Source organism: Andrographis paniculata, unplaced genomic scaffold (genome assembly GCF_009805555.1).
Source record: "Andrographis paniculata isolate CXL003 unplaced genomic scaffold, ASM980555v1 Contig38END, whole genome shotgun sequence".
NCBI lineage: Eukaryota > Viridiplantae > Streptophyta > Magnoliopsida > Lamiales > Acanthaceae > Andrographis > Andrographis paniculata.
In genome coordinates this window covers 549278-561955 of record NW_026137571.1, presented here as the reverse complement: position 1 = coordinate 561955, position 12678 = coordinate 549278, and the positions used below count along the sequence as shown (strand labels likewise).

The window sequence follows — 12678 nt, the reverse complement described above, 5'->3', positions numbered from 1 at the left end:
AAAATAAACAGTTCATAAAAAAAAAACGGTATGATATAAATAAATATTTATGTATTATTTTGAAAAATAATTTTTACTATAATATAAAAATAAAAATAATATGTTTATTTTAATAATATATTTATATAATATATACAACTTTTTATATTAAAATTTAAATTTACTTTTATTATTAAAAGTTGTATATTTTATTATATATTAAAAAATATACTCCCATAAGTTAATTAATAGAAATAAAGAAGAAATGACTATGACTAAAAGTATTCATTTAATATAATAGGAATAAAATTGAAATGATTAAAAGTATTCTGTGATATAAAAGTAATGATTTTTGTGTGATAGAATATAGTATAGTTACTAAAAAAGGAAATGCATACTTTGTTATAGGACGGACTATAATGGAAAAATGAATAATTTGTCGAGGGACAGAGGGAATATAAAATGTGTATAAAACTTAAGGTGAGCTTGAATTTGAACCTAATGAGCTGAATTCGAGCAATTATTTTGGTTTGAATTCTTAACAAGTCGAACTGAATCTATATCGTTAACAAGTTCGAGTCGAGCTCGAACAACTGATATTCGAGCCGCTCGGCTCGTTTAACCGCTCTAATACAAACACAGCCCAAGAACCTGCCCCTACAAAATCGGCATGCTCATATAGAGAATAGCATTGCAAAATTGTGCAGCAGAAGTAACAAAACTAACATGTCTAATAAACAACTTTGTTAAAATCTTAAACCATGGGAACGATCAAAAACAGGCTAAGGTTACCTTGTATGTTCTCAGGTCCCCCCCCTCCCCCCCGGAAATAACTGAAAAAACTGTTCTCCTCACGGGGCTTCATGTTCCCAAATGGAGATTTCCGTTGGCACCTTTAGATTTATCTGATTAGTGTCCCAACCAGCCTCTTCTACTTGTTCCCAAAAATCGCCAAATCTTTCCTTCAATTCAATCAAACTTTGCTGGAGTTGCTTGAACATATCATCGGATTTGTGCCAGTTATTATAGAGCCAGCAGGATTGCCATACGCTTCGTAAAACTGATGTGCTTGTAGCTCCATCCTGTGGTGGTTAAAAGGTTTCATGGGTTGGGGAGGGTGGGGGTGGGGGGGTGTTATATCCTCAGTATGCTAATTTATATGCACAGTTCATACCTTGAAAGACACGAAAATTTCGATTTCTGCTTCTTGTTGGCTCACAATTAGGAAATGTTTCTCCTCCATGTATAGCTTGAGAAGCTTCTTCAGCTGTTTCAAATAGGTATTGTTAGTTTTGTAATTTAGATGACAGGAAAGATAATGCCATAATTCTCCCTTTCAGTAATCACTTCATTTGGTTGGCAAATTTCTTTTCAAGATAAGTCAATGTGCACAGGACTGGTTATGGCACCATACTGATTAACCCCAAATGATATAATTAGCATGTGTTGTCACTATATATATATTATATTATCTTGTGTTAATATGTGATATATGTTGAGATCAGTTATAACATGTGCTATTTGTTCATATAATATACTCCCTCTGTCCCGACTATTATGTAAATTTTACTATAGACACAGAGATTTAAGAGATGTATAATTTATAAATAATTAAGAATGTATATAATAAAAATAATTATAGATTATGATAACTAATTAGTTTAATTAAAATTTAAAAAATTAAAATAAGATTAAAGTGTATAATTCTTTTTCAGAAAAGAAAAAATGACAAAATAAGTGGGACGAACGAAAATGAAAATATAAATATAGTAAGTGGGACGGAGGGAGTATTATATAGTTTTCATATCATACTACTCCCTCCGTCCACAAACTAATGTCCTATTTTCCTATTTGGAACGTTCAACAACTATTGTCATATTTCCTTTTTTTAAACATAAATTTTATATTTTTACATTTCATTCATTTATTACTTTTAATCTCTACCATACAATTAAAGGCAAATTTGTCAATTCATAACAAAAAGACAATCACCTAAAAAACCGTGTAAATATACTTTAGAACAATAAAAATTGGACAAAGGAAGTATTATATTATTAACATAAAAAGGGTGTTATATGTCTATATTGTCATGTATTGTGTAGACTATTATCATATATTAGTTCATATGTTTGAATTATATTAATATGAATGTGCTATACAATGTGTTGTCAATAGAATGCTGAATGATATCATTAAGCACCCTAACCAACAACCCTATTGCCACTTTTTTTCTTTTTCATTTTTTTTTAATTAAATTTTTGTCACCGCAGTAAAATTTTCTAGAGGTCACGTATCTTAGTGTTATTTACTTTCGTCCAAGCCCGCTTAATTTCTAAAAAAGTTCCGATTACGCCATAGCTGAATGGAGAAACAAAACAAGAGAGAAAGAGGATCACATACCTCAGAGCCACATCTCTTGCCGGTAATCATCTCTGCCAAGGGCACCCCGAAGATAATTCTTGGTCTAAGAAATCTTTCCCACACCAATATATTTTCCATCCTGTTGCAATCACTGATTCCTAATCTAAACATGTCATTATTTTCATCTAAACAAAAAATATAAATCGACTAAACATTACACACTTACCAGGAAGCTTTTGATACAAAAGGTGCGAGTTAATCAGTACACGAGCACGCTTCAGATTTATCTGTCAACCAAATGAAAGGTAGCATTCCTTTTTATGGCACTGAAGGAATACAGTACAAGAGAAGAATTTTCATTTATGCAGAATATTAACATATTACCGTGTTGAAACGAAGAACGGAGAGGGACAGATAGCGAAAATAGAGATGAAGCAACCTTATGACCAGCCATGTTGATGCCAATGTAGGATATGAAGTTGAAATACCCGGTGTATCCTAAATTTTGATTCCGATTAAGCTAGAAAAAAGTAGTGGCGATGAATGGTGGTTTATATCATGATAAAACTGAAAAAAGAGTTATAATACTCTAAATACCAGAGCAAGTATGCCCAACCCAAGGCCAACCAATTCGGCAGCTACTTCCCAAACTTCCTCCTGCCTTCCATGGTAACAAAAATTCATTAATCATAGCATCTATGGTAACAGATTCTTGATCATAAGAGTTTGAAAAGAAAAAAGAACTCGGAGCTGGGGAATATCCAAAGCTCGAGAATTATTTTTTCTAGTCCTCATCAGAACAGAATGAAAGGAACAGTGATTTTCAGTTTCGTATTTTTAAAAAATTGTTTTCAGGAGGTATGATCTTACGGTAATCTTTAGGATATTTACCATTGATGCACATTTGTAAGTGATTCTTTTAAGGGTGTGGTCGTTTATGGGATTTTCCGAAATATCTACTAACATCAAATCAAACACTTATTTTTCGCTTTTTATATTATATTTAAAATTAATTTTATATTCAAAACATCACATCAAACACCTATTTATATCACATCATACAACTATTTCAATTCAAAATTTAAACTCCCAAACAAACACACCCTAAGAAGAAAATACTAATGCCACCAACCTTGGCTGATACCTCTCCCAGGTTTCCAGAGATTGCAAAATGATTTTGAATCACACGAAATGAAGGATCTCTTAGACCTCTCCCCACTGCCTGCACAAACAAGACATTAACAGCCATAGGAGAAAACGTTTCAATCGATACTTTTATTCTTAAAATATTGCAGACTTCAGTAATACTCTACTAAACACTAAACAAAAGGCAATATATTTCTAGGATTTCCTTTAAGTCTGTTTCAGTGATCTTAATTCCAAGTTAATTTTATAGTCCATGATGGAGAAACAGGTTTCGTGCAATAAACATAAACAAAATTAACCCATGCATAAAAAACAGATGAAAAATACAGCAAGTATTTTATTAGTTATAGAACAGAAATGCAATGAGTTTAGTATTAATTAGAAGGACAATCTATATAATGGCCTTACCTTAGCCAGATTTCCGAGTGATGCCAATAGCAAGAAATTAGCCGGATATAATTGGGTACTGAGATCAAAGATGCTACAATAAAAGGTAATACATACATAAAACATCGTCACTGTTAGAATATAATAAACTGAAATGTTCTATTTCTATCATAACAATACGTACATATTTATAATGATATACAAATCATCTAAATAAAGGCAAAAATCCTATAAATGTCTTAAATAAGATAATTATCATAAATATAATATATTGCTTCTAAATATATTTTAACAGTCACAAAATACACCAACTGCATCATGTGAGTAAAGAGCATAAAAGACAAACCTTCCTGTGCTGCCAATGAAATCTGCATACAGTCGCCATTGTTTAGGATCATCATCAAAAAGAGCACTAAATTTTCCACCTGGAGTTAAGTGAACAACCATTACTTGACATTCCTATAATAGGGTCCCTATCGTATTGGATGACCATACCAATGAATAAGCGCCCAACCGCACCAATGCCATCCTTCGACACCCATCTGCAAACGAATAATGTGATCCTTATTATTGATATACGAACTTTTAAAAAGATGGAATTAACTTCTTGTTCTCCATTACATAATTAAACAAGCACAAGCAATTCCGGAGAGAATTATGTAAAAGGGTAAGATAACTACAATGAACAATGTTGTAAGCATCACCTGATGGCAGCAGCAGAGGCTGCAGCTGTAGATCCAGAAAACGACCCTATCCCTACAGCCTAGAATCAGTTTTCAAGATTCAGAAACCATTCTCGGCTACTTAAATGTGGTTTTGGATTGCACAAACTGATTATTTCAGCAAAACTTGAAAACAGTCAAAAAATTTATGCCAGCTTCCAGACCGAAAATCACATATTTATTCAATTTAACAGGAAGTGTTTGGAACAAATAGCAAAGATATGTCCACTTTTACAAACCTTCATGTTAGGGGGCCTTGAGATTGGAAAAAAAAAAAAAAACAGGCAGAATGAAAAAATTGACACTGTTATCAATTTCAGAGAGAAATGAAAATAGATATCTAAATATACAGATAGAATGTAACGTAGCTAAATCAATCAATGTCCTGAGTCGGATTCACATGCCTTTAAAAGACTAGAAGTAACCAACGTGTGACATATCCACCCTGTAACATTAGTTGGGAACTGAAGCAATATGTACTCCAGGTAATCTTCCGAAACTGAATCTGCATTGAAATTGGAAGATTAATGCAAAGAACATCGAAATGAGTGAAAGCTTAGTATACCATAAACATCAAAACACTTCATTTTCAAAATCAAATAAAAACAATTGAATAAGCAAGATATTCACCAGGGAAGCCTGCAGGAAGGAAAAAATCTTTGATAACATTAGGAAGCCATGACATGTCCGATTCATTTGCAACAGGACGCAACTCTTGCAACAAGCCAGTCTCAGGCAAACGTTCCTCAAGGATTGTCCTAACTTGTGAGTCACTTTCTATAACATAACTGGATGAAATAAATCGAAGATGTGTTATGAACTCATACATCATTATCATTAAATCCTTAATATCACACAAAGACAACCAAAAAACAAAAAGGAAAGCAGAGTCCATCTTCTACACAAGCAATCCGCAATATAAAAGATCTAACTTCTAACAGTACACACAAATTTAATGCTAAAGCCAAGCTAAACGTAAACAGTAAAAAAAATAACACAAGCTCAGTAAATCTTCTACTCAGTGCTTACCGTTTGGAAGTGCCATTCCCGTATTTTTCAACTAAAACGACATGCGCATCGTTTCCATCCCTTCCATCAATAAGCAGAGCAAACATTTACAATGGAACTGTGATCGAAAACAGCAGTTTATAACAATAATCTGGAGGCGAATAACTGTACTTACTCCAAAGACGAGCAATCTTCACCTCCATCGCCATGTTGCAACGAATTACAGCGAATCTGAAATCGTTCAGCTCTAGCAGAAATCGAAACCGAGCATCGCCATGAGTCAAAGCGGAAGCTCTGGCCGGAGAATCGCAAAGCACACGCCATTTTTATTTCTTCTAGCTTACAGATGGACGACTTTGCTTCATCGATTTTCAAACGGTATCTCCTTAGCTTTCCTCGTTTTATAAATAAGACGGTACCGGATGCACGTTAACCGACCCGATTCAAAATCTACCCGGTCCAGACTAATATGAACTGGAGCCATTAATTAAATTGAGCATAGTATAATAATTTTCTGTATTCCTCGATTTTTAGGTATCACTCATTTTATATTTAATTCAATTATTTAAATATAGAATAAACATATGTAAGAAATGCAATGACATATATACTAATAAACTTTATATGAAGATTATTTACAACCCATACCACACTTTATTGTTGGAATATTTATTACTGCCACCGTCAAATTTATTCTCACTTTTCTTTTTAGTCTGTCAGTTAAATATATCTTATTACTAATTTTTGCAAAAGTTAATAAAATCAACATTTAAGTATTATTCTCCATTCAACCCTTATTTACAACAAATACAGCTAACTTTATTACATTTTTTTTCTTCATTTACTTTAATTTATAACTAAATTTTTAAAAATACCCTCAACCATTTATCACTTTTTAATAAAATATTTATTTTTCTTAAATATTATTTTGTTTTCAAATTTATTATAAGAGGTCACGAAAAAGTTTTGTTTAGTAACTTTTATTCCCTTACCCTTGAAGATGTGTGTTGATTGATTAAGGTTATTGCCTTATTGGTTTGTAAATAAATACTTCTTTCGTCCCACGTACTATGTCCATATTGTCGTTTCTGTTCGTTCTACATTTGATGTCATTTTTCTTTTTTGGAAAATATTTACGCATTTTAATCTCATTTTAAATTTTTTAAATTATTTTTTAAATTTTAATTAAACTAATTAGTTGTGTTAATCTTAATTTATAATTATTTATATTATATGATAATTATTTTCACTAATACATTCTTGATTATCTACTAATTACATCCCTCCTAAAATACAGTGTCTACAATACTGACTGCATCCCTCCTAAAATACCGTGTCTACAGTATAACAGAAGCGGTAAATGGGATGACCTGAGGGAGTAATAAATATCTAACAACCAAAACACATAAAGTTGTCTTATTTCAGGATTCCTGTATCTAATAGGCTGAATTTGTTTAATTTCCCAGATCAAATCAGGGTCAAATTTGTAATTTCACACCTTCAATCTGTGATGTTGTTCAGGCCTCCAAGTGAAGGTCATTTGAGTCTGCCACCAAAAAATACAAGAAAATTATTGAGTCCACAACTTAGTGTGTGTTTCATTTAAGATTTTATATTAAATATTATTTAAATGAAAATTACAGATTTTGTGTGTTTCATTTAAGATTCTATATTAAATATTATTTAAATGAAAATTACAGATTTTGTGTGTTTCATTTAAGATTCTATATTAAATATTATTTAAATGAAAATTACAGATTTTAAAGCCAAATTCTGACCGAAATGAACCACAAGTAGCATATGGTAATTACATGTTTGGGGAAATTAAGGATAGATGCTTCTTACGTTGTGGTGGTGTGAAAAAGAAAAAGCATGTTCCGATTGCAATGTAGCACAGCATAAGAACCACGCCCTTTAAGTAATGAGAAGTTCCATCCTGTAAGAAGTAGTTCTTTGTAATTTCACATGAATAACTGGATTGGTACGAAGCAGTTGTAGTTTGTAGGGGTGAGCAGTTGGTCGGTTCGATTCGAAGCAAAACCTAACCAAAATCTACAAAACCGAACCAATTTTTTTGAAATTTTTATGATAATGCTCCAACTTATTTGTTCAATTCAATTTTTCATGCAAATTTATCCACCCAAGTAACATGTTTCAAGTAACTTAAAAATGAATCAAATACTGGAACATAAATATTTAAAAGATCAAAATTATAATATATATGAAATATAAAATTTATTTTATATAAAATTCGATTTCTTTAGATTTTTCCAGTTTAAAAATTGAAAATCATAATCGAACCGAAACCCAAATTTATAAATTCGATTTTAAATCGAACAGACCAAACTGATCTATACAAATCGAAAATAAAAATAAAAATAAAATATTTGAACCGACCAATGTTCAGCCTTACCTGCAGAGTGAATGTTGTCAAGACTATGGATAATCCAAGAACACTTGTTTCGAGGATGCTGAGATCCATCCCCATTCTGACGCCAATCATCCATGAAATTAGTACAGTCAATGGCATCTGCATTTATCCATGATTCCCACAATATGTGTTCTTGATCAGGTCATTAATTTATTATAATGGAATCGAAATACTAACTGAGGATGCTGTCTTATTTAATTACCACTAACATGGAAATTTGAGTTGCTGAACCTAAGGCAACACCCAGAGTTATATCCTGCAAAATATCATTACATAATTAAATAGTGTACAAGGTATGTATGATTCATCGACAAAGACACGACTTTATGTTAACATAATACAAATATAGTATATGAACTGCTTACCAATTTGTTCTTGAATGCGAAAATAATAGCTGCGGCGTGTTCTGTTGCATTTCCGGAGATTGGGAGCAGAACAACACTTATGAAGCTGACAGATAAGCCCCACGAATCCGATACAGCCTGCTCGGTTTATTATTATTACATTCTTAACTAAAACTGGATCGAGTGATCTTCAGACAAACTTGTGATGATCGAGGCGTGTTGAGTATAACTTACCTCAATTGTGGCAACGAGGTACTCAGACAATAGTGCCACTACAGCAGTCATTAGTACTAGCCAGATGAATGCGCTCCAAAACCCGATCACTGGTGATTCATCCCCTGACAAGCTCTCATCCTCGTCTTGGTCTTCGCCATTCTGAAATTTAGAGCATAATTAAATTCTTTTCTACAAAATTACTTACGCATTTTTCTATAAGTTCAATCTTTTAGGTAAAATTGTTTTTGAAATTCAGCCTAAAATATCTTGCGCCCCTTAATACTTTAAAAAACGTTAAATGAAACCCCACCACCGTGATTTTCTATGTAAATTTTTTTTGCATAGCGGGGGGATTTCATGCAACATTTTTTAAAATATAAAGGGACGCCATGTAATTTTTAAAATATAGGAAGATTTTATGCTGAGTTTCGAAACCACATACGAGTTTCGTGCATTATTTTTTAAAGTATAAGGAGCGACATATAATTTTTAAAGTAAAAGATGATTTACTCTAAATTTTGAAACCACAAAGGAGTTATGGGTAATTTTGTAGATCTTTTAGGAGATAGTATTTAACTTTTATACCAGCATAAACTTTTAACATAAAAGAAAATTGAAAAAATGAAATAAAATTGTTCACCTTCTGTGGTTCGAAGGACTGTTTATGAGTCCGCAGCTGGAAGATGAGATAAGCAGCATAGGCCATAAGCAAGATAACAGAGTTCACCCGCGACAACTGCAGCGCCATGGCTGCTGTCGATTCAGGAGATTTTGCAGCAAGTTTACACATCAAAGGCAGCACATTGCAAATTAATCCGAGAAGCAGAAGCATTGAATTTGCATCGGCTTGTTTCTGCATGGATCAGAGTAGTTACAATGGCATCCATTGATAGTACTGCTTAATTGATTAAAAAACTTGACATACTCTGTTGAATTTTTGTTCTTTGGATAGATTAGCAATGCCACCACAGAAAAGAGAGGAGCCAAGGACAAGGAGTAAGTTGGAGAGAATGGAGCCGAGTAGAGAATATTTCACAAGTTCTACGTTGTTCTTAACAAGGGCAAGTATGGCTATGATCAGCTCTGTCACATTTCCACATGTTGCATTTAGAAGTCCCCCAACTACAAAAGCCCACAAATTCAATAAGTTAAGATGCAAAAAAGGGGGAGAATGGTGGCCAAGAATCACAATTAAAGTTAGGATTGGAATGCTTTCTGCAATTTGAAGTACTTAAAAATAAATAAACAAAAATCCATCAGCAAAACCTCATATTCAACATTTACACTGTACAAGACTTTATATCCAACCACTATTTTATACTCCCTCTGTACCATATATTATAGGTTTATTACCGTAGATACTAGAATTTAGGTAAAATATAATTAGTAAGTAATTAAAGAAATGTATTAATAAAAGTAATTATTATACAGTAAAAATAATTATATATTAATATTAAAATAACTAAATAATTTAACTAAAATTAAAAAAATTATAAAATTTAAAATATAATTAAAGTGTGTAATCATATTTCCAAAAAAATAAAAGACAATACTTCAAATTAAATAATAAAAAACGGTGAGGATTTGTAATTTTTTTTTATGTTTGTTTGTTTGTTTTATGTTTGTTTGTTTGTTTTATTTGTATGTAAAATAATTATTTAATGTAATATTTTGTGTGTATATATATAATAAATACCTTTTCCATCTTTAACAAGGTATATAATTTTTTTTTTCTTTTTCATTTTCACCGATTCACTTGTAACAAAGGATATATTTCATTTATTTTAGTAAATTTGATCACACTAAATATTATAAACTTATTTTTAAACTTATTTTTATTTATATCAAATATTACTACATCAAATTAAAACACAAGGACAAAAAAGTATTACTAACTACTTTGTAAATATTATATTATTTAATCTTTGTATATAAAAAAAAAAAACACACATGTTTATATTGTGAGTGCACTAAGGAAATAGATATTTTACCATAAAACTATATAAGAAAAGAAATTTTTTTTAAAAAATTGGAAGATAATTGAGCTAATGTGGTCACAAAACACAAACACACCACAAAATTCTCACTGCACACAGCCCTATAATATCTTTATATAAAAAAATCTCACATCTGAATTTGTTGTTTACTGCAGGAAGGCACGGCTACCTAGTAATAGATTGATGGAGAAGACAAATTGATGGAGAAGACAAACAAATTCTTTGTTTCGGGTTGGGATTTTGAGTTGTCATTTTAATAGTAAAAATTTTGAATTTGAATAATTGTATAATGTAATATAAATAAATGATAATATGATGTTTTGAATGTAAAATTAATTTTTAATATACTATAAAAAAAAATAGATGTTTAATTTGATATTTTAAAAGAAATAAAATTGAATGAATAGTATATTTTGGGAAAAATCTCCCAAACAAACACACGCCATGGGTTCTTATCAATATTTAAATAATGGCGATGACTGTATACCACAATAAAATAATTTAATAAGTTGTTCGACATAAATGAATTCAGTCAATATATTTTCAATCTATCAGACGATGACGAAAATGAAATTGAACCAATAAGAGACCATATGAAGAAATTAATTACCTGTTGGGCCAGTGTAGAGAGCAATCTTTCTGCATTAAATATAGAGAGAGGTGAATTAAAAAAAAATATATATATATATATATACACAGAGAGAGAGATAATAAGATTAAGTACTGTATGCTAAAAATTGTATTATTTGCAATTATATATTCAATATATTGTGGTTATAGTCAGTTCTTCTTAACGGTGTGTTTGTGTTGCCGGAATTGGATTTTGAGTTAGGATTTGAATAGTAAAAATTTTGAATTTGAATAGTTGTAAATAGGTGTTGATGTTATGTTTTGAATGTAAAATTGATTTTTAGTATAATATAAAAATGAAAAATAGATGTTTGATTTGATATTTTTGAGGGAAAAAAATTGGATGAACAGTAAAATTTTGCACAAATCTTACAAACGAACACACCCTTACTCTGTCAAGAAACTGAGCCGTTCTGCAAGTGGAGCCAATCCAAGTAAGCTGAAAGCAAACACCCATGGCTGCCAGTAACACAATCACGAAAGCAACGCACTGATCAATTAATCCGGATTTAATTCAATCAATTAAACAAAATTCCGGAACTGCATTGCACTACTTCGAAGAACACCAACCCAACCGTCAACACATTTCCCAAACAGAAACCCTAATTTAAGCACACAAAACGACCAAACCAATAATCAAAGCACTCACACTTCCAAAACCACGATACTGCGCAAAAATCGCGAACGGAATAGCGACGAACAACGCACAAAGCTTCGTCCCCAGCAACACCTCCCGCAGATCCTTAAAAAATCCTCTCAAACACCCCAACCTATCGCCGGAATCCGATTTCCTGCAGCGCGAGGAAGAAGACGGCAGCAGCGTGCTCCTAATTCCGCCGCCATTGCTGACGCTATCCTTGCTCACCACAACCGAAATACCGTTCTCCGCAATCCACGCCTCCGACGACGCCATCTATATGCCGATCGAGCTAGTTCAAATCGAAAAGCGTCGGTGTGTATGTGAGTCTGGGGAATCGCAATAACAAGAGCAAAAGCATCAATATATATCCGTTAGAAAAGTGATGGAGGAGAAATAATGGTCTTGTGACCAATTTCCGTTGGGATATTTTTGAACTCATTACTTCACAGCGCACTCCCAACTCCCTGCATGTACTGCGTGTAGTAGTACTGTATTCTTCATTTCTTCACCCAGCAAAGGTGCAATAAAAAATAATAAATAAATTGGTACGCTGTGTAATTCATATATCCATAATATCCCTCGCCGTACATTTCAACGTATACGGTTATCCAGAAGCTTCCGCGAAGCTTCGTCGTTTGTTTGCATTATAGTACTATTGTATACATGGCATTTTTGTTTCTATTAGGGGTGAGAAATCGGCCCGCCAGGTTTTTTCATGTTGGGCCGGTCCGACCCGACCATATTTGGGCCAGACAAGCACGGCTCAGGTCGGAGATTTCAAATCATACCGTTTGCCCCATTTTAATTTATTTTATTT

At 32.3% G+C, this 12678-nt stretch overlaps 2 protein-coding genes across 5 annotated transcripts; both read right to left on the bottom strand.

Annotated features, from left to right (window-relative positions):
- Window positions 1-631: 631 nt before the first annotated feature.
- LOC127250946 (protein root UVB sensitive 5) lies at window positions 632-6316 on the bottom strand. Its single transcript, XM_051274439.1, has 15 exons — window positions 5779-6316; window positions 5625-5684; window positions 5226-5383; window positions 5000-5100; window positions 4578-4636; window positions 4369-4415; window positions 4220-4298; window positions 3895-3967; window positions 3473-3562; window positions 2938-2997; window positions 2725-2838; window positions 2567-2627; window positions 2380-2498; window positions 1154-1246; window positions 632-1061 (listed from the first exon to the last, which is right to left on the bottom strand). The coding sequence occupies exons 1-15, from the start codon at window positions 5925-5927 to the stop codon at window positions 831-833; spliced, it is 1494 nt and encodes a 497-aa protein (XP_051130396.1). The 5' UTR covers window positions 5928-6316; the 3' UTR covers window positions 632-830.
- Window positions 6317-6799: 483 nt separating this feature from the next.
- On the bottom strand, window positions 6800-12391 carry LOC127250947 (vacuolar cation/proton exchanger 3-like). Of its 4 annotated transcripts, none has more exons than XM_051274442.1 (11): window positions 11871-12391; window positions 11613-11680; window positions 11202-11230; window positions 9520-9716; window positions 9235-9447; window positions 8613-8753; window positions 8400-8516; window positions 8237-8290; window positions 8017-8133; window positions 7449-7539; window positions 6800-7149 (listed from the first exon to the last, which is right to left on the bottom strand). In XM_051274442.1, exons 1-11 carry the CDS (start codon window positions 12132-12134, stop codon window positions 7121-7123), a joined length of 1320 nt encoding a protein of 439 aa, XP_051130399.1. In that variant the 5' UTR covers window positions 12135-12391; the 3' UTR covers window positions 6800-7120. The 4 variants fall into 4 exon arrangements, 3 of the variants coding, with proteins under 3 accessions (XP_051130399.1, XP_051130398.1, XP_051130397.1); XM_051274441.1 differs by lacking the exon at window positions 6800-7149 and having other exon boundaries at window positions 7182-7539; window positions 11871-12187; window positions 12304-12385; XM_051274440.1 differs by lacking the exon at window positions 6800-7149 and having other exon boundaries at window positions 7182-7539.
- Window positions 12392-12678: the final 287 nt, after the last annotated feature.